The 21,368-nt window shown below is 41.4% G+C and overlaps 1 protein-coding gene across 2 annotated transcripts in view; it reads left to right on the top strand.

Annotated features, from left to right (window-relative positions):
* Positions 1-21,368, top strand: part of IGF1R (insulin like growth factor 1 receptor) — a 175,405-nt gene that overhangs the window by 120,037 nt on the left and 34,000 nt on the right. For both annotated transcript variants that reach the window (XM_051628044.1, XM_051628043.1), the window contains exons 3-7: positions 8,683-8,995; positions 11,372-11,517; positions 13,322-13,466; positions 18,180-18,394; positions 20,233-20,359. In XM_051628044.1, coding sequence (XP_051484004.1) covers positions 8,683-8,995; positions 11,372-11,517; positions 13,322-13,466; positions 18,180-18,394; positions 20,233-20,359 — 946 coding nt within the window. The remainder of the gene's footprint in view (positions 1-8,682; positions 8,996-11,371; positions 11,518-13,321; positions 13,467-18,179; positions 18,395-20,232; positions 20,360-21,368) is intronic.

Here is a 21,368-nt window from a genome sequence, read left to right as displayed (position 1 = left end):
ACGGAGGATGTTTTCCAAGGCAGTGGACTAAGTGCAGGCTGGACCGTGTAATGCCATCCTCCACTTGGGTTAGAAGAAAGCACGGAGCAGACCCGTATGCTGTTCTCATCAGTGCCCCTCACTGACCCAAGTCACTTTTTTCCAGTGTCTTCTAATTTCAGGTATTTCAGTCCTTTGCTTGGTTTTAGTGGGCCGAGGACCCAGAGCTGCTGAGCTTGGAGTGGTTCACTTGGTCTTTCCTTTGGGCTTGCAGCCATGTCTGTTGCCTCTGTGGGTCTAGGATGTTCCTGAGCTGCTTGAACCAGGCTCTGCAACCTCTCTCAGCCTTTTCTAGGCAAAAAAAGAGCTGGTCAGTAACCTGCAGGCAAACAGGCAACCATTGCAGCAGTTTTGTTCTTTGGAGATCAAACCACGTAGGATGGAGTTAAAGGTTCATTTCCAGACAATTCAGGATGATTTACAGACTTAAGAAACCAATTTGCATCAAGTGTGAAAAGATCCTCAACATTTCTCCTTCTGAAACATGTCCATCCACACTCCCATGTATGAGAAGAAACTTATCTTAATACAGATTTCAAATAAATTGTAGCCTTTCCGTTGTCCATGTTGCCTGTAAATTAGTTAAAATGCATTGAGAGAGGTATTAATGTGCAATCTTCCAGTCTGCTCTTTAGGTCTTACAGGCTCTGTCAGATTTGCTTATGCTCTTTTGTATTTCTGGAAGTTGTGGAGGAAATAGTTTGTTTAATCATTTTAAATATAATTGCCTTTAATATTGTTTGAAGTGATGTTGATCTGAAGAGGATGCCTTCACTTGCAGTGTGCAAATATCATGAGAGATACTCCCAGACTTACTAGTCAGTAATTTAAAACAAACACACTCAGGTGTCTCTAGTAACTTCTCAAATCATCAAAATTCTTTCGGGTTTTTTTGCCCTTCTGTTGTAACTTTTCCCTTTACTCAAGTTCCTAAATATCTGGATTTTAATCTTGTTTTTAGTGGGTCATCTCAGTAGCAGGTGAGCAGCTTGAAAATATTTGCTCTGTAGCAAAACATTTCAAATGTTCTTGGTCTTTCTGGTTAGTTGCTTGAGTTTTAATGTTTTTGGTGTTTAACGCTCAACATGTTTAGTTATTTGGTGTTAATACAGGTGTCCTAGTTGGACATGAGCAAAGTCTTTCTAAATCTTGTGCCCTACCATGTGTTTTGTAAGCATTAGTTTTATTGAAGCTTTCCCCCCCATTTTTAGGGTAATTAGCCTTTAACTGAAGCGATGTTGGTGTCTGCCTCTAAGATGAACAGTGTGTTTCATTGCTTATGCCAGGATGGTGAAGCCTTTTGATAGGCTTAATGCATAAATGCAAAGGGCATTCCTGAAATGAAGCAGGAGTTAAATCCCTCCAAACCAGTGACTTTTTCTTTTGCCCAAGATTAAACTGCCATTATCGTTCAGCGTTAAGAGAACTACATAATTTAGGCCAGTGTGATAATGTTATCAGACTGTCTTCCTCCTTTAGAATAAATCTGGAATGTGAATAGTTTTTTTCCTCCAGCTGGGGTTTTGCCAGGAGATGGCTGACCAGGACTACTTGCTTGCAGTATATTAATTCAATCCCATGAAGCTTATTGCCTTTCACTTGCAGTGTTTGGAAGACAGGCAGATTAAATCTTGCTTTAAGCATCAATAAGCTAAACCCCAATATTGCTCGTAATCTGGAGTGGAAAGAAAAATAATTTGCTTCAGAGCTTTTCTGCAGCAGCTCTTTTCTTTCCTCATGTGTTACTGAAGAGTTCAGGAACTTCATTTGCCCCTTCAGAAATGTGAACAAGTTTGTGTCTGTGAGTGGGGAGTGATTGCAGCGGGCGGGGAGCAGCTTTCCGCACTGCAGGGTAACCCTTGCTTTCCTGCTTTCATTCCCACTGGCATCAGTGTTACTGTTGTGATTTGCATCTTCCAGCAGGAAGTTTCTCCTTTCATAGAGGCCATGTTCCTGGAACAGTGCAGCACTGATGGTGATACATTCCCAATTTGTTTACCTACTGTTGAAGATCGAGTGAAACTGTCCTGAGTGCCTGATAGATGCTTGTGTCTACGCCCCAGCTGGGTTTGTTTATGTACTGAATTCATGCTGGCGTGGAAGGGACAAATTGGACTTGTTTTTTTCCCTCTTTCTCCCTGAAGTGCCAGCTGCAATGATGCCAGCCTGGGTTGTGCTGGGCAACATAAACTGTTTTGAAAGAGAATGCAGTTTGTGCTGCCTGGGTTTGTCAATAAGTCATGTTTATTTGCACCTTCCCCGTCGTTAGTATTACGCACTTAGCAGCAAATGGAGGAACTGTGCTATCTCCTGGTTCCTGTTGACTGGTATCTAGGGTGGTTGGTTTCTGCACTTGGCTTTCCATTTGCTCCAGTTTTGGTGTGATGTGAGTAACTGTAATGCTGCTGGAGCTTTTAGCAGGGTAGATTGCTTCACTTGCAGAAAACCTGAAGAGATGGGAGGCTTTACAGTGCCAAATAGTGTCCCTGAGTCCTCTAGTCACTCAAAATAAAGTGGATTTAGCACATCTCTTATGGATCACAGCTGGGAAGCCTGGAAACTTTTGAGGTAACTTCTAGAGAAAAGAATGAATGATAGATGACCAAAAGATGTGAGACAGGTCATTGGACTCCAGTGTGTCCAACTGAAACATGCCTTGGATTGTTTTCATCATTGTTTTTAATATACTACTCTGTTCTTTTCAACTGGGAAGGAGAGCTGTGGGTACATTGTGCTGAGGCATTACTGTGTTTGAGGGATTACAAACCATGCCATGGGCCTCTGGCTCCTCAGGGCTCTGCTTTTTTGATACCTGTGCTAGTCTGAAAGCCTGTAGGTACTAAAACTTTTCTGAAGGGAAAATATTAACATTGAATACAAAAATTGTAAAAATAGAGGTCATTGAGTACCTCGCCACAACAATATGTTCTAGAAAAGTCTTTGTTTCATTGTATGATTAATATTTCCTCCGTGATTCATAGATGTTACCACATCTGGTGGTATCTGAGAGTCACCAGGTGCTGAGTGGTGCTGGGCTTTCTTCTCCTAACCTGTCTCCACTCCTTTCTTCCATGTCCTTTACTCTAGAATCATCTACAGGTGCTTCCAGCTGAGCAATTGGATCCAACTGCTGCACAACTGGGAGGCATTTACTGGAGTATTGTTTTTCAACCATAAAATCCTGAGGAAGAGGGTGTAAGAGTAGATTTCTTTATCAAACTTCCATATGGTTAAAAATTGAACAGTTAGAGGGGCTAATGGCAGGTTGGGCAAATCCTTTGAGGTTCTGGATGCTTCATCACACATCTTTGCTTAGGGGTTGTAGCATACAGCATCTGTGAAAAACTGAAACACCATGAAGCAAGAGACCAAAAAGCTTTGTGTGGAAGCCAGCCAGGTGTAGTTAAACTTCAGCTGGATTTGTATAGCAAGGAGATCATAATTCAGAGAAAAACTGCAGAATAATGTCAAGATCCTTGGAAAGATCTGCCAGGTAAAACTGGGCTGATAATGACTAGGATGTAAACTTGGAGACAGCTGATCTCGAGTCAGACATCACTTGAAGGCTGTAGACTTAATGCTTTCTTCTTGCTTCTTGGTATAAGTTTGTATAGACCTATCCAAATATTTTACTCATGGTTATGATTGTGTACATACTAGAGGCTTAAAGAAGAGATTATTACTTTCAAGTCCTATTATCTGTGTTGGGTTGAAAGGAACCTCTAAGATCTGGCAGTTCATTTCAAAATCTGCTAAACTTTGTGCCTTAACTACTATAAAGCAGTTTGATACATCATTTTTTTCCTTCAAGATTTTAACTGAACTGAGAACCAGTTTTAACTATTGTAAATGTTACACTTACCTGTTTCTTTAGCAATATAGAGATTTTATACAGCTGCTCTTAAGTGGCCTCTTCAGTTCTTTGAAGATGACTTGTACCCATATTTCTGTGATCGGAGCATGTTACTACATGTATTTAATGTGTATTTCCTTATTGCAGCCTTTATTCTGTACTTACTTGGTTCCAGCCATGGCCATGAATCACTGGAACTGGATTTTCTGAGTAATGTCTCTACAGTCTCTCTATTCTCACAATATACTGGGCAAAAGAAATCAGGTCGTGTATAGGCTGCTTGAGCATTTGAAGTCAGCTGTTTGAAAGACTGTGCCAAAGTTTAGACCATTAACATGCAGTATTTTAAAAACTCTTGTCATGTAGAGGGATTAATATTTCAAAAATGACCATTTTTTTTCTGCCTTTGTGGATAAATTTAGACAGCTAATTTTTTCAGTAGTTGGCTAGGAGAAACCGCTCCCTTCCTCCTCTGGTTTCTGCTCAAAGCTATGATTTTTTTGGTCTTTCTGAACTATTATTTTATGTGAAGGATAATCTAAAAAAGCAGAACTGGTATAAAAAAAAAAGGAAGGATCAAATATCGTTTTACAAGGAGAGAAAGAATCTTTAAAAAAATATTTATCCCACACTTGGCAACCTTTTGCTCGCCCGCATGTGACTGGCAAAGTGCCATCCTTGGCAGAGGCCCGTGCCTCAGCTTGCCAGAAGTCTTCCTCTTCTGGCTGCGTTTTCACTCCCTGTGACTGATTGTTTATTCACCTGATTTTTCTGTTTCAGCATTGCTGAAGTCATGGCGTCTTGGGGATGATAACAACACTTTTTCCAAACTGTACAATAGCCATGATGTCAAGGCAGAGTGTTTGCAGTGAGCTTGAGCTTTGTGCACACTTCAAATAGCAGGAGGTATTAGATGTCAGACAAACTTAGTACCACCTCCTTAGCATGAGGCTGTCTGTCTAAAAAGGAACTGCTGTAATACGGAGAGATGGTTTATTTCTTTCTTTTTTTTGAGAGTTGTGTTTGAGGATGTCCCAGGCTTACTTTGTGTTTGCAGTTTTGGTTTAGAATCTTGGCGATCTTAATGGAGAATAATGAGTTTGAGTCCAATTCTCTTGGTGCTCCTGTTGCTTGTAATATCTTTGCATTTAGTTTTGAAGTGTCTCCTTTCTGTATGCCAGCTCTGAATTTTATTTGCTCAGTAAGTGGGCATCTTGAAATATGTTTGCCTTTTTTGCATAGTGACCATAGTATCCTAATAGTATTTGGAAAACCTCCTGGGTTTTGTTGACAAGGAAAACCTTCTTTGGAAAAACTGGAGAGAAGGTGCAGCATGGTTGGTCAAAGAATCTGCTGCTCTCGGTTTTGCTCCGGTAAATTTGATTTGTGGCTATTGGTACTCTTACAATGTCCTTTACTGAAGATCTGATGATAATTCAGTACTTTCACTCCCTGAATGTAAATAGACACACTGGCCTGGTCAAGCCTCCATCATCTCTTTAATAAAGACATGAAACTTCTTAAGGGTCTGCCCTTCTCCAGGCCTTGCATTGACTTCCTTCTCTCATGGCTGCCCTCCAAGGTCTCTGAAATTTTCCATTATCTTGGTAGCTCCACGTGATGGCAATTAAGCATTTTTTCCCCTTGTGCTTGTCAGCAAGGACTTGTTTGGAGGGCTGGCTTTTTTTGTGTACAGTCATCAATCAGCGTTCATGATCCAAGGCACTGTTGTACCTGGCTGATAATTTCTGTGCCCAAACGTCAGCTCATTATTTGCTTATATTTGTCTCTCTTACGTTCTTTCAAACAAGTTATCAAGCGTATTTCAGGGGTTGTTTTTTCTTGGCAAAAGTATTTTGGATCCTGCATTTTACACATTTTGGTACAAATCTAGCAGCCCAAGTAGCAAAAGTTCGGGAGGGCAAGGGAGATGGGGCTGGATTGTGAGACCAGCCAGTGTTGTTTAGTAAGATTTTTTGTAACGGGGGTATCTGAGGGAACTGACGTGTAAGGCAGATAAGACTTTTGTTGTTCAGAATATATCCTACACACACAGAGGAGGTCTTGTTCTGCCTCTTCAAAGAAACAGGATACCCATGTTGTTTCCAGGCTGAAAACTATGCCAACGTTAGCAAGGACAAGGAAAGAACAGGGCTGACAGAAAAGCAATGTTGTTGAGCTTTTAAATAGTTATCTTTAAAAGTTTTCAAGACTTCTTGTTAAGATGGTTGTAATTAAAATATTACTGTAGTTTTGGAAACCTGTATCACCAGTTGCCTTTTTCATGTAAACTTGTATATCTTCCTGTGCCTCGATTTATAATTCTGCAGACAGGAGTCAGCAGATTTACCAGGAGATGCAGGGAATCCTGTTTATGTAGCAGACTGTTCATGAATGGCAGAGGCATTAAGGGAATAGAAAAGTATTCCCCACAAATGAAATAAACTCCCATGTTTTTCTATTCTGTTCATCTGAATACTTAACGTAGCAGTGTTTGTTTTTTAAGCAGATTGTCTAGATGAAAACAAAACCATCATGTAGTTAATCAATACATCAAGTAATGAACTCTGGAGGCATGAGGGCTGTGTGTGTTTTTCTTAGTAGGGCTTTGAACTGGAAATGTAGCTGCCACGTGAAATCCGAGTTCTGGCACCCACTCAGAACAGCAGTCCATCTGCTAGCAAGACACTGATTTGATTTTAATTTTTTTAATCCCTTAGAAGCTATAAATGCCAGTAGTACTGCACACCTTCAGGTGAGAGGCAGTTTGTGATTCCTTACTCTGAGGTAGCATCTGAACAAACCTTTTTCCTCTTACACCGATGTAGGTTACTGACAAATAAAAGTATCTATACTGCACACTCACTTGTTTTTGTGTAAGAGTTTGGTGTGCATGTTAAGTTATGTTTCTTTTTTAATCGCAGAAGACAGATGAGCTCTCAGGCAGCTTCAGTAGTACCTTCTCACGCAGCAGACCTGCTGCATTTAATTGAGTGTATCCAGGCTGTCTGTAGTGCAGGCTTGTTTTGCTAGTGGTACATGACTACATGTGATAGCACCATCAGATACTGTAAGCAGGTCTGCTGATGGCTCTTAACAGCCATCTGCTGATACTGGGGAGATGCTGTTAAGGCTGTCGAGTTCCTTGGGAGGTACCTGCAGGTTGAATTACCTCCACAAAATCTTTCTTAGCCTTAATTGTGTAAGGAGAATCCAGCTTGGTGCTCAAAGGGCAAAGTTGGCAGCTTGGGCTTAAAATAAAAAGTGAATAAAATTAAGCAAGATCAGTATAGAATTGTTTTGATATGAAGTGCAAAATTCTCTGCTGGCTGTTTTACAAGTCCTTTTCAAGGTGGACAATAAATATGACAGAAAATGGCTTATCAAAACTTGAGATATGATTTCTAGATCCTTATGCAGATGTGTGAGTGGTTTTCCTTCTCCCCACACTTCCCCCCCCCTTTTTTTTTTTTTCTTAATTACTGCCCTGTGTCATCATTTTGGTGCTCTGTAAAAACACACTGGAAGGCTGAGATCTCATTATGGGAAAGGGAGGAGGTCAAGATTTTAGGATGCTTAGTCCTGCATCAAAACAGCGCTAGTTGCGAACTGAAAGAGAAGTGGCAATGCAGAACTTTTGTGGAACAGTTACGCTTTCTTAAAACATTGTCCCTACAGGCTGGGCTCTGCTGCTCCCGTGCTCATTTTGGGATATTAACTTCTTTGCTGGTTGTATGCTTTTGTGCTCGAGTCCTCCAGTTTAAATGTGGTGCTTTGCTTGGATCTAGCTGTAGTTGTACAGCTGAAATTTTGTTTTCTGCTGTTATTATTGGTACTGTTTCTGAGCTAAGTTAGAAAGTGGAAAACAGTTACTTAATGCAAACCAGACTTCCTATCTGTGTTTGTTTACAGAGCCTCTGGCACACAGCTCCCGTGGCTAAAAGGCCATACAACGCTGTAATCAAAATGTTGTTGTTACATAAATATAATGCTGCCACTTCTTTTGATGTACCAGTGGTGAGCTTGTCTGCTGATGATTCTGCTCTTTGTTCGTGTCTTCCGAGCTGAAATGCTTTCACATAAAACAAATGTCTCTGTATATTTACACCCTGGGTTTTTTGTGTTGGTTGTTTTATTTTTCCCTCTCCCTTTCGTATTTTGTTCTCTGAACCCAGAATTTGGGCATAAAGCAGAATCTTGTTACAGTCTTGAGGGGGAAATAGTAGCTCCACGATTCCCCAGTATTTGATGTGTCCATCTGCACTTCATTAAACCTCATTTTGCATACATAAGCAACACTGGGGTGCTACACTGGGGTCAGCCTAACCATGTGTGCTACAGTACAGCAGTATTTTATTGTACAAGTGGAATTAAGTTGTTTAAAGGAAGCTTGCTTTCTTGCCAGTAAAAGACCAATTTGAAGAACAAATAGGAAAGACAAGAAATGCTTAGAAAGACAATAAGTCAGCTCTCAAAAATTAACCCTAATACTAGAGCGATGGAATAGCTTCCAGTACTTGGCTGTTTCTATTATCCTTATGTTGATCTTGCTTTCAGCGGTTTTTCTTATTATTTAATTGGCTCATGCTATAAATTTAGTCAGAGAAAACAACATTTTCAGGCATCTAAAACTGAGAAAAACAGAATTTAATGTGTCAGTTTTACAGGAGTTGGCTCTTTTGCAGAGATAATCTGGAGCCCAGGGAACGAAAGCGTAGAGTTGCAGGGATCAGAGTTCTTCCTTTAATGTCGTTTGCTTTATTCAGTACCTCTTGTTTTCTGTCTTGCAGTGTGCCCCAGCTCATGTGGCAAGCGAGCCTGTACAGACCAAAACGAGTGTTGCCACCCTGAGTGCCTGGGGAGCTGCACGGCGCCCGACAACAACACGGCCTGCGTGGCCTGCCGCAATTACTACTACGAGGGAGTCTGCTTGCCCACCTGCCCTCCCAACACCTACAAATTCGAGGGCTGGCGCTGCGTGACTAAGGAGTTTTGCTCCAAAGTCCCTGCCACTGAAACAAGTGAATATGAGAGGTTTGTGATTCACAACGATGAATGCATGGCAGAATGCCCCTCTGGATTCATACGCAATGGGAGCCAAAGGTAATCCAGCTTCTGGAAAGTCCACTGGAGTTCTTGTGTTCCATTTTCTCCACCCCCTGTTCTGTGGCAGCTTGTGATGCTAATTATGTTAGGTAGAAATGAGAACATAGCATGGGGAATTGCATAGCTTCCCTGGTAGAAGCTTGCTTAGATGAGTTCACCATTGAAAGGTCTCATTGTGTGTGGTCCTGCGCATTGTCACTGGGTCTTCTGAAGGACTTGAAGAGGTCAGTGCAATGCAGAACCAGGTCTTCAAGTAGATAGTAATGAAATTGAAGGCACACAAAATGTAAGAGTATAAGAACACAAGGTTGGAGGTTGGCTGATGGCCATTATCACACAGAACAAACCGTAGGAGTTATCTTGCTTAACATATTATTTGCTTTGTGTGCTTGCGTTTTAGGCACGTGTATTTTTTATTTCCCTTTTTTCACTGTTTCCAAAAGGTAGCAATGGTGGCCAAAACAATGCAGCAGCTGACAATATTATAAAGAATATTTTCTTGTAAGGATGTCACTCACCTGCTCCTATTTAATTCTGACACTTGGACTGATGCATGCTTCTGATTTTGTTTTTTTGCCAGTGTTTTAAGCAAACAGCCATAATTGCCTACTGACCTTTGCAAGTCATAGACTTTGAGTAAAGGACAGTCGGTTTGCTAAAACTCACAGACTCACAGTGCTTCAGTATAGTGCTAGAAAGATACCTTTGTAGGCTGTTCTAAGATGTTGGGTTTTTTGGAAGAGTGGTTGTGATACCTACAACAGTTTTGTGTCTGTGTCATCCATCCCTTCAATCCCTATGGATGTAAACAGCGCTGCCCTTGTTCCAGTCCAGATACCTGAGAAATGTTTCTTTTGTTATCTTCTCAAGCTTGTAGTACCAGCTGTTTGAACTACTTACACTGAAGTGCATGGCCATCCTATCTTATCTCAGTGTTCTGTTCTGCTGCAGATTGAAAGGAGCTGTAACTCAAGGCCAGTGAATGTTTTGTTCCCCAGAGATGGTGTTAACAAATAGTTGCAAATGGAAAGCATTTCCATCATTCTTTGTACATTTAGTTGAATGCCTCTTGCTTGTGTCTGCAGCTTTTAGTGGTTTGTGTCATGTTATAGTGTAGGATTTTGAAACAGGAGCTTACTACTAGGAAAAGGAAGCTGCTTTCTTTTCTTGTTCATGCATGAAAAACCATTATCAATTGGCATGTTTCTTTAAGCCTCAGAAGAAAGTGGCTTCAGTTTCTTTTAAAAAGAATAAAGTCCATGTTCATCAGTCTTGTCCTCAGAAGCCTTTGTCTTTGCAGCTGGGTTTGTTATTTTCTTTCTCATTTTTCCCCTCTAAAGCAGTAAGGTGTTCAGTTTTGAGATGAACATGCAGACGGTACAGTGTGGAGCCTTTAAAAAGCTGCTATAGCCAAGGGCAAGGCTGGCCCCAGTTCTTACTTTCCTCAGTTTGGCCACTAAAAAATGCTCATCAGTGCTTGTGGGTATAAGAAACAGGGAAAGGGAGGCTGTGCCTCAGTGTTTTCCTCCCAGCTTCTGGCAATCTGATTTCTGAGTCTCTGCCTTTGTGTTTCATCATCACTGGTGGACCTCTTCTCTTTCCATCTGTCTAATTAATTTTGAACCTGTTTAGACTTAGTCTTTCTTTCCCAATTCCTATTGAAAATTAGTTTTTACCTTTCATCAAGATGCATCCTTCTGTTTGTTTAAACTTGTCACTTTAATACCTCTTAAGAAATAGTGGCCAATTCCCTGCTTGCTTTCTCCACACTCATGACTGTATGCTTCCACAGTTTATCTTTCATGAGTTAAAATGCCGAAGAGTATGGAATACCCCAATGATGAGCTTTAAACGTTGGCTTAAGGGCATGGAGACAGACAACTTTATAACAATGTGAACAGTATCTTCCCATCTCCAGTTCCTGGCTGGCCTATTTTTGGAGGTTGTGCCTGGATTAGCACAAAACTTGACAGTACTCTGAGGCTGCCTGCATAAATGAGCAGGGTCATCTTTCTGGGTATAATTAAGTTAGGGTAAATGCACAAATGCAAGAGGACTGGGTTTTACTTGAAGTGCCTTCCACTTTGAAAGGACCACAAAGCCTTTCAGAACGAGGCAGACCATGGATGTGGGTCTGTTCATTCACTCCCATGTTCTGTAAACGGCAGGTACGATGCTCCAGCCTCTCTGGAGTCTGACCAACAAGTGTGCTAAGTTACCTGCAGCCCTCTGTGGAAGTATGGTAACTTCCCTTCTAGCTTGAAGGATTTTTCTAAGCTTTAGAGGGAAATGTCTTCCAAAACTTAGCTCATAGCAGTCCATAGAGAGTTCTGTATCGTTACTTATTTTCAGTCTCCTTTTCTTTCCTAACAGCATGTTCTGCAGCCCTTGTGAGGGGCCTTGCCCCAAAATTTGTGAGGATGAGAAAACAAAGACCATTGACTCTGTCACATCAGCACAAATGTTGCAGGGATGCACAATTCTGAAGGGAAATCTGCTGATTAACATCCGTCGTGGAAGTAAGTGGTTGCCCTTTCTTTATAAACCTCTGATAATACTGCTTTTAATATTTTTTTCCTTTTGTCTGTCAGCCTAAAGATAAAACTATTAAAAACTCAGCAAACTGTTTGCTTTCCAGTCCTATAGCAGTGCTTCTGTTTGATTTGGCCCACTGTAGCACCATCCTCCAGCATGCAGATGGAACAGGTATTCAGCAAGGTATAAGGCAGTGAAAGCTGGTATTTTTGATAGCTTTTCTTGGCAGGACAGGGAGCCAGGATTAGGCAGTGAGATGAGCAGTAGTCCCAAAGGAATAAGAAAAGTCTGAGAAGATGGGCAAGTTGAAAATCCTTATATTTGGGTAGGTAATTAACTTGTCTGGAAGCAAGGCATGGAATTGTAAGACAGCATATCCTCACTTCTGAAGGCAAGGGTGGTGTCTTGCTAAAATGTGGAATCCAGAGTGCTGAGAGCTCCTACAAAGCCTAGCACTGTGCCTCTGCATGGTCGTCATTAGTGAGCTGGCCACCTTTTGTCATGAATAAACTCTGGATTAAATTTGTCAGAGCAGTGATTCATCAGCCAGGGAAGTGTTGACAGTTGATGAGCTCTTAAAAGCGGAGTAAAAAATCACTGTTAGTTTTCGTTGGAAATGTATCTCTCTGTGGAAGGTCCCTTTTGGTTTCATGAATAAGGTTGAAAGACTGAGATACATTTGATGCCCTTCCTCCTGCTCAATGAAGACTTCAGGGTTTAGAAACAGCAGCATGTGGATTATTTCACTTCTGGTCTCACTGCTCTAGGTACAGTCTTCCCTTACGGGAGATGTTCCTGGGTCAAGTGTTGTTTTTTTTTTAGTTGTTATTTTTTAAGTGTTATCATAGAGTGCTGAAGAGCATCTGCCTTTTCCCAGCTTATTTGGTATGGGAACCTACCACTGGTGTTTGGTAATTGGCCTTCCCAGCCATCTCTTAGGACTCGGGTTTATTTATGGCAGCAAATGCACCCCGTAGCAGCTTCTCCCATCCTTAAAAACTTTCCCTTCACAACCACAGTGTCACTTTTCAGGGTAATGGCACCAAGCAGTGGGCATGGGTCAGGGATCGCTGGAGGCAAGGACTGCAATGCTGGCGCCTGCTGAGGGATGGGGTGTTGCAGACCTAGGCAGGTACAGTACAGTTCCTAGGGAGGAGGGGGCTGTACTGGAGGGTAGAGCTTGCTCTGCAGTTGTTTATTATAAAAATTCACCTTTGGTGAACTGTATGGAACATGCTCTGTGGCATGAGGACGTCTTTATGGTTTTATTTTGCTGTTTCATCAGCAGTTTTCAGTTTTGTAGTCAGAGCATTGTAGGTCACTGAAACCAATGCTTTTTATGCCCCAGGGAAGACCAGTATCTCCACCTCTTAATCTTCAGTCTCATTCCCTGTTTTCCAGTGGAGCTTTCTGCCTGAACATTGCTCTGTAGCTGAGCAGCAGTCCCAGTCTCATGGATATGTACATTTACACAAGGGTCTTTTCATCTTTGCCAAAATGCTGGCTTAATATTTGGTGCTGGCTTCAGAGTGCAATGTCCATGGAAAAAGCAGGTATACGGTTTGGAAAAGCAAGACTGGTTTTCCAGTGTTGCTCTATGGCTTTATTTTGCCCTTCAACCATCTCTCCACACAGGCCACTGTTACTGGAGGAGGAATATCAGTGTCTCTCATTTTCAAAAGCAACAAATACAAACATTTTCTTTCATCAAGCTAATACTGCATTAAGCAAAATTGCAGTTAAAGCTGTGAATTCTAAAATGACAAAATAATATTTTCCTTACTGTAGATAACATTGCCTCAGAACTGGAGAATTTTATGGGTCTGATTGAGACAGTAACAGGGTACGTGAAGATTCGCCATTCCCATGCCTTGGTCTCCCTGTCTTTCTTGAAGAACCTGCGGTATATTCTGGGAGAGGAACAGGTGGATGGGTAAGTGTTGAGATATTTGTAGATGCAATTTCACTTTATAGAAGGCTGCAGAGAGTAAGTCTCCTAACAAACGTTCATGTACCGTTTATAGAATCTTTTCTTCCACTAATACGCAGCACTTTCCTCCTCATGAACTCCGTTGCACAGTTATCGCTCGTTTGAATTACTCGCTAAATCAGCATATTAAACTGAGTGTATTAAAAGTATTTTAATGATAACTTCGTTGCTTTTCACTTTAGGTTTTTTAGGGAGGCTATTCACATTGATAAAGTGTCTTTGTTTGTGCTTTTTGCTCTATTTGAGAAAAGGGCATCTTCAAAACCAGCCGGATTTCCTTGCCTTTCTTTTCTGTTGGCTTTTAGCAGAGTTTTATGGAGAATGGCAGCTGAAGGGAAACTTGAACTTTTGATAACCAGGGAGTGACCCAGCTGGTTTGAAATAGGTTGCAAGTTGCAATCGTTTGCAATTCCTTGAAATGCTAAAATTAATTTTCTATTGAGCAGGAACAAGACTGGTCCTCAAAAATAAATGTTTGCCATGGGTTATTTTGCTTCTGTAACTACACAACGTGCAGTACTTTCTGTTACACACAACTCCTCTTTTCCTATGGTGGTAAGGATAGTCAAGACAGTATCTTTTATCTCTGCAGAACTTAGGAGTGCTGAGGTGGGGTGAGGTGCTTCAGCAAACTGCCTTGCTCTTTCTCTTCCTGAGACGAATAGCCATCCCAAGTTTAAAGCAGTGTTCTCTGGGAGAAGTCTTCCTAGAGAGATCTATAAATTTGGGAAATCCATATAAGAAAACGTGGTGGGAGGGTCATGGGAAAGGTTACATGTGTCTGACTTATCTGCCCAGACAGGATAAAGTTACAACATGAGGGACTCTCCACAATGTCCCTCTATCTTTCAGGCTAGTCTTTGGCCAGCCTTAAATTCTTAACATTCCACCATCTGACAGAGCAAGTTTCAGGGCAGCTCTTCATCCTGTCCTTGAAAAGCACTGTGTCGTTTTCAGTAAGACTCCTAGCTCTACACAAAAACTGGTTTCTATTTGCAAATCCTAGGGGCTTGTCATTTGACTGAGCATGTGGCTCATTCAGCCCACTTAGGATGGGATGTGCTCTCATAGATACTCCAGTTATCAATTTGTCTTCTCTCCCCATCTCTCCCTTGCTCTCTTTAAATTGGAGTTTAGCTTTGTGTTTCAAGAAGTAATTATGTTCATGGTACCTTGTATGTCAGCAAGGAGAACTGATATGAAGGGAAACAGCAGGTTTTTAAATCAGATTCCCAAGTAGAATAGTAAGTGGGTGCAGCTTTGAAGAGGAAAATGAGACTGACTGGGAGGTAAAACAGGTCTGTAGTAAAGAGCTACTTGAGATAAAATTCACCCATGCTAGGAAGTTACTGCAGTTACATACTTCGAGTTGGGGGCAATCTCTTTGCTTGGAAAACACCTAGCATCATTTAGGTGTTACCACAGTCTGCATAACATTTCCAAAAATACTTAGATGGAAGTAGACACCTGGCAAGGAAGAACTGAGCTTGAACAATTACTTTGGCAGAGTTAAGAACAGCAGGGAGTGGGGTCTTAACCTGGGAAATAGTGGACTGCTGGAAGAATAGCTGAGTATGCCAGCATTCCCTCAGGGGCTGGGGGGGAGGTTAACTTGAGATCCTTTCTGATAGTTGTTCATTACATGACTGACTCCACCACCACTGTCCCTTTTTTAATTGAACTGGGCTAACAAAACAGTACTTCAGTATTTCTTTCTTCCTTGTTCAGATGCTGGTGCCTGCCTTGCTTAGCACAGAAAATGGAAACTGTAGAGGGAATTTACATTTTTTTTTCAGATATTCATTGCTGCTTTTAAACATCATCTCTGTAGTGAATGTGCTCCCATGGCAAGAAAAAAAATTCTCTTTGCAAATAGGGAAGCTGAAGTGGAGGTGTGCTGCTGCTCAGTGGCTGCTGCAGGATTTTGGTTCCTAGTCTGGCATTCACTCTGCCAGGTCCTTCTGTCCTCTGCCAGGGTGCTGTGTGTTCATTGCTGCCATCGACTGCAGCTGCTGTGCTGATGGATGGCAAGTGGGCAGCACTTCTCAAAGGGTCTCCATGTCAGGTACCTGGAAAACGAGTGATTTGTGGCTTTCAGGAGCAAGTGAGGAGATAGTGACTGAGGAATAGATGCTGTTGTGGCACCAGCTGGCTGCTGATGTTTCAGCTTCTGCAGCAAACTGGGGACAGACTCCATAAAGCAAAACAATCTCCACCTGTTTTCAACAGCATTTTGAAGTAGAGGCATCAGTAGCTTTGGGAATTCTGTTCTGTGGGTGAGCATGGGTTATGCAGGTTGCCTTGAGGCTTTTTATGGCAAGCCTGGGACCAGATGTGCCTCCTACTCCTGTTCAGAGGTTTAGCCTGTCCTTCAGGCTATAATCTCCAGTCATACCTTAGTTACTGTCTCCAGGGTTTGATTGGCAGTACTTTGTTTTCCTACGGGGAATCTTTTATTCTTTCCATGCTATCTTCCTTGCATCCTGATTTTTTCCACAGCTGTTAGAGTCAAAGTCTGATACCATCTTTATTTATAACTTTATTTATAATATAAGCCCTAAGTGCACTCTGGTTACCCTCTGTTCCACCTTTCAAGCCATGCAGCACTGTACCTTTCCTGTGCCTGAGAACTGTGTAGCCCTCCAAATCTGGTTTCCCTGGTGCTTTGAATGGTGCTAGAATAATTTCCAATAATTTTTACTTTCAGTGTATATATGAGCCCTGAGGAATGGCTTGCCTTGCCTACACTTGTGCAGATGGCTTTAGTGTATGAGGAGCAGTAATTCCCAGCTCTGGCCCAGTTGCTGTGTGGTGTAAAGCACCAAGTGTGTGCTTGATTTGCCTCATCTGCACTCTTGAAATCTTAGCCATATTGCTTTAATACAAGAATTATCTCTAGTGTGCAAAGCGTAATTGCCGCAGTTGGGAGCAGGAGACAAGCTAGACTGTTATTAAGTATTGAAAATGGTTTCTACAGTTGTGGAGCCACACCTCTGTTTATTGTGTTCAGTCCGAGTTCAGCTTTTTGGGTCTTTCCTGAAAAAGCTTAGTTGCCATCACTTAATCACAAAGTGTCATCTTTTCAGCTGTTCACAGGGAGTTGCAGGGAATTCAGTCACCTGTAACAGAGTAATAGGTGTCTCAAATAAGTGCAGTTTTTGGTCTTGTCAAATGCCACGTGCAGTTTAGCATCCTTGGTCTCTCTTGGCAAGATGCATTTAAGGCACAAACATGTATTTGCTCCCTTGTCAGCTGAGCACGTTCTTCTCACCATCTGTTTGAAGTGGTACCAGGTATGTTGAATTCATTAGCAGTCAGGTCCTGGATAATTAGGGGATAATTGGAAATAAGATAAATTGCTTGTCTTTCACATTTTTCTGAAAAAACACTCAGCATTTTGGTATTTTACAAGGATCTGCAACTGTGGTCTGCACAGATTGCAACCAGAATGTAGTTTTTACTTCAGTTTGGATGAGGAAGGAATTAATGCTAAATTTCAAGTGAAGTAGCTGAAGGAAACAGTGAGTGAGCAGTATGTCAGCTTCTTTAAAAGCCCCGTGGTTTGTCTGTTATGTGATTCTCCAGGAACCCTGTGGTTAAAAGGATGTGTAGAAAGCCTAGTTTGACTACACTGAGGTGGGCTTACCAGTGCAAAATTACTTGCAGAAGTTACAAGGCTTCATTGTGCTGATGCTGGATTTTATGTTAATGTAGTTCATGCTGGTGGGACTTCCCACAGAAAAATAAAATAAATGGCTTGGTTTGATTTAGGTTCATCAGCTACACAGACCTTTAACTCATTTCCCAATTGTGCATTCCTGTCCTTACTGTCCCAAAATGTCTCTTTGCAGGTGTTGCCTTGCTTCTCATGCAGAGCCTATAATCTTGCTTTTGCTGCACCTGTTGTTTTTTTTCCCAATTCAGCAAGACTGGGTGGTACCCAGAATATCTTCTTCATACACAATAGGCTTTACACACATGAATTTGCATTTAGTGTCTGTGGAAATGAAGGATGCTAATGTTATTCTGCTGCTGTGCTTAGGGAATAGGGACAGGACATGCTGCGTGTATTGTTAGATCTGTGCTTTGAAGTGTGGGTGCTGTGCAGTCAGTGCAGTTGTTTACTGTCAGGTTGTGACATACAGGCCCAACTGTACTTGGCACAATGTGAGAAATCTTCATTGGGCCAAGAGGTAAACTAAGACAGAGGGGCAAGGAAACCTCATTTTGCAACTCTTACTGCTGCAGAAGAAAGACAGTTGTGTTCACCGTTGTATTCTGTTGTCAGAACTGCACCATGGTTTTCCTCTCATAAGGTCTGCAAGATTGTTGCTTCCCATTTGCTACAAAATGGAAAATCCGGTGTAGAGACCTGCTGTTCAGAGGACATCCATATTCCTCATAGCAGCTTCTATACACTTCCTGAAACTCAAGTTGGAGTGGGTTTTACATGATGTGTGTCATAGTCGTTTCCCTGCCCTCTGACCAAAGTGAGCATTCCGGGAAAACTTCCTCCATGGGAGAGGAGAAATTCCTTTACTCTGCTGAACAGCAATTTAAAGTAATAAGAGGAAACATGGTGTTTTAAGTTTGCTTATATTAAGGTATTCTTGGTTGGAATTGGCTATGAATTCAAACTAATATTTTTCCTTCTAGGAATTATTCCTTCTACGTGCTTGACAACCACAATCTTCAGCAGCTGTGGGACTGGAACCATCATAACTTGACAATCAAGGAGGGGAAAATGTACTTTGCCTTTAATCCTAAACTGTGTGTTTCTGAGATTTACCGTATGGAGGAAGTTTCAGGAACCAAGGGCCGACAGAGCAAAGGAGATATAAATCCAAGGAACAATGGGGAGCGAGCCTCCTGTAAGTAAACAAACAAGCAAAAATCTCAAGGCTATATACTTACATAGTCAATATCTCACCTGTAAAAACTATTTGATGAAGACAGCTTGTGAGGAGCTGCTTTCCAAATAGCCTTTTTTTGTGGCAGCAGCATTCGATAACAATAGGAACAAACCTGGGAAATGAGAAATAAAGTCTAGTGTTTTCCTATATCCAGTGAGGAGCAGTTTCTCTGTTTCCTTCTACACCATTTTAAGTATTATTCTCTCTCAGATACCTGCTCTTTCTTTTTTCTGAGGTGGCTGCTGAATACAGCAATAAACCATTAGTTTTTGGTGTCCACAGACACCAAACAGACTGTTTCTATTATGTTCAAGTGGTCTTTTCAGCTCCTGCCAAATGTTCTACCTTGTTAGAAATGGTGGTTGTAAACTCAATTTTCTGTGCTTTTTTTTTTTCCAATTACTTGCTTGTGATTTCAGAACACTTTTTAGTGTTCTACAGCATTTCTGAACTTCAATGTCTCTGCATATAAATTTGAATTCTGCAGTGGTCAAAGTTTTTGAAGTCCTCTTTTGGCTTCAGTGGTCTTCACAAGAGGCCACCAGGTGTAACCAACACACCTGAAAGCAATGGATCATCTAGGAATTAAAATGACAGAATGCTTATAAATTTGATCTCCAACTCTTAGAACGGACGTTGCATTTTTCTTCAGTTTATTTGTGGTATGCTTGGTGCTGAGTAAATTAAAACAGATCCTGTGTAGAAGTCAAGTCCCCTTGTTCTGGATGGTGTTTACAGAACTAGGACCCATACTCTGCTGAATGTCTCTTTAGGCCTGATGCATAAATGCAGATGGCATAGATCCTTGTTGTAAGCACACCCCATTCTTTGCACATTCAACAGAGCAAAGGCTTGCAGTCCTGGAGGAGTTACAGACACACAGCCAGTCCTTACTACCACTGAGGCTAGTGCCAGCCACTGCCTGTTTTTTGAAAAAAAAAACATTACAGAAAGCTTTCTGACTCTGAGAAGGGGGAAAGAATCCACAAAAGCTGAACTGGCTTTGAAAAGATAGCACCAATAGTGCCAGTGTACATGAGGGTGAAAACCCCGTTATTTTCAGAGACTTCTGTGGAACATAAGAAACAAACTCACAGTTGACACTCAGAACACAATTTCTTCATCCAAGAATAAGTTTCTAAAATGCTATTCTGTTTTGGGTTGGAAAGCTCAGTGAGTTGGTACTAGAAGCCATTCATTTCAAAGCTGCCGGCTCCCATCCAGCTCTGTTCAGAAGAGTAGCTGGAAGCTGCTGCCATCAAATGGTTGTGCTGTATATGAACTGAGTTTTGGAGTTCTTGGTTCAGCCTCTTTTGAATAGGTATATAAATTCTCTTGTCCTTTCCATGTTGTCCCCCAGAAAAACAAGCTGTAGTTGTTGAAAGTTGTCCTGGAAAGTGAGAACAGAAAGGCCAGTTACTGCTCTGCACGTGCAGTGGGTTTGGGTGATGAATGTACTGCTTCTCAACCAGTCCTGTGAATAAACAGGACTTCCATTCCTTGCTCAAAGAGTGTCTGAACTAGTTTCCAAGATCTTTCTGATGATGCATTAAAAGAGAATCTGCTTCAGAAAAAATAAGTCTTAAATGATTGTCAAAGTCAATGCTTACCCTTGAGCACTCAAAGGGAGAAGAATGAAATAGCAGGCTCTCCAGAGCCAAAGGCTGTTGGTGTACTGTGGTATCATGAGCACTACTGAGAAGGTTAATTAGCTAAAACTGATACCTAATAAACAGCAAAAACTAACAGGTGATGTGATGCTAACTCTGTCATGTCTTGTCTTTTTTGTGTTGCAGGTGAAAGCCACATTCTGCGTTTTGTTTCCAACACGACACTCAAGAATCGCATTAAACTAACATGGGAACGGTATCGGCCTCCAGATTACAGAGATCTCATTAGCTTCACTGTTTACTATAAAGAAGCGTAAGTAGATGTTGTCAGAGACTAATCAGGGCAGTCCAAGAGATAGCAGACAATTCTGTTCTGCCTGCTGGTTTACTAGTAAGAAAAGTTAGTCAGCAGAGTCCTTTGGGTAGTTCTTGTTTCAGGCAGTTTACGTACCTGACACAGTTTACTTATTTCCTCCTCAAGTCCCACTTCTGTTCAAAGAGGATTGTTTTGATTGAAACCTGCAAATGGATTCTAAATCTATCAGGAAGTTTCAAAATAAAAAATAAAGAGAGAGATGGATGGATTGGCTGTTCTCAGAATTCTGATTTGGAGTGTTTCATAAGTCATGTTAACAGAGATCTTTTCCTCCTCTGGTCATAGTACTGACTAGAGAGCATCACAGATCAAAATTTTGCCCTATCACCTTGATGATTTTTCTGCTCAGGTTTGGGGATTATTTAGATTATCTGGCTTTGGTAGATTTCTACATTAGTGTCTCTTGATAATGAAGAAGCAGGGCAGTTGCTGGAGAGATCCTAATTTCTTGGGAGGTGTCTCTGCCATTTCATGTCCTTGTAGTGTCTCAGATTTCAAACAGTCAGAAACCCAAATAAGCACACCAATAACCCTCCAAGCAGTTTGAATGTGTGGAAGGGAGGTTCAGAATGCTGGTAATGACACATGGAGCAAGGCTGTGAGACACATAAGCTCAAACTGTTGATGTCCCGCAGAGCTTGGAAAAGAGTATTGCTGTGATGGTGTATGATGATGCAATAATCTTGGTGTTGATGAGTCTATAGTAATTAATAACAAGAATAGTACTTTTTATGCTTTTGCACCACTGTTGCAACTTAGGAAAAGTAGAACTGTATAACTAGATGCGTGTTTGTGTTGTGTGGAAATAAAAAGGGAGGAAAAACCTCTTGGACTGGTCAAGGCCAGACGTGGAAGTTTAGGTTCTTTATGGTAAAAAGTTCAGCCACTGTCAATAACTGGTTTTAGGTGCTTCTGTTTCGTACATGCGTAGCAGAAGTCTAAATAT

Source organism: Apus apus, chromosome 10, assembly GCF_020740795.1.
Source record: "Apus apus isolate bApuApu2 chromosome 10, bApuApu2.pri.cur, whole genome shotgun sequence".
NCBI lineage: Eukaryota > Metazoa > Chordata > Aves > Apodiformes > Apodidae > Apus > Apus apus.
The sequence above is the reverse complement of the archived record's forward strand: the minus strand, read 5'-3'. Positions and strand labels throughout refer to the sequence as shown.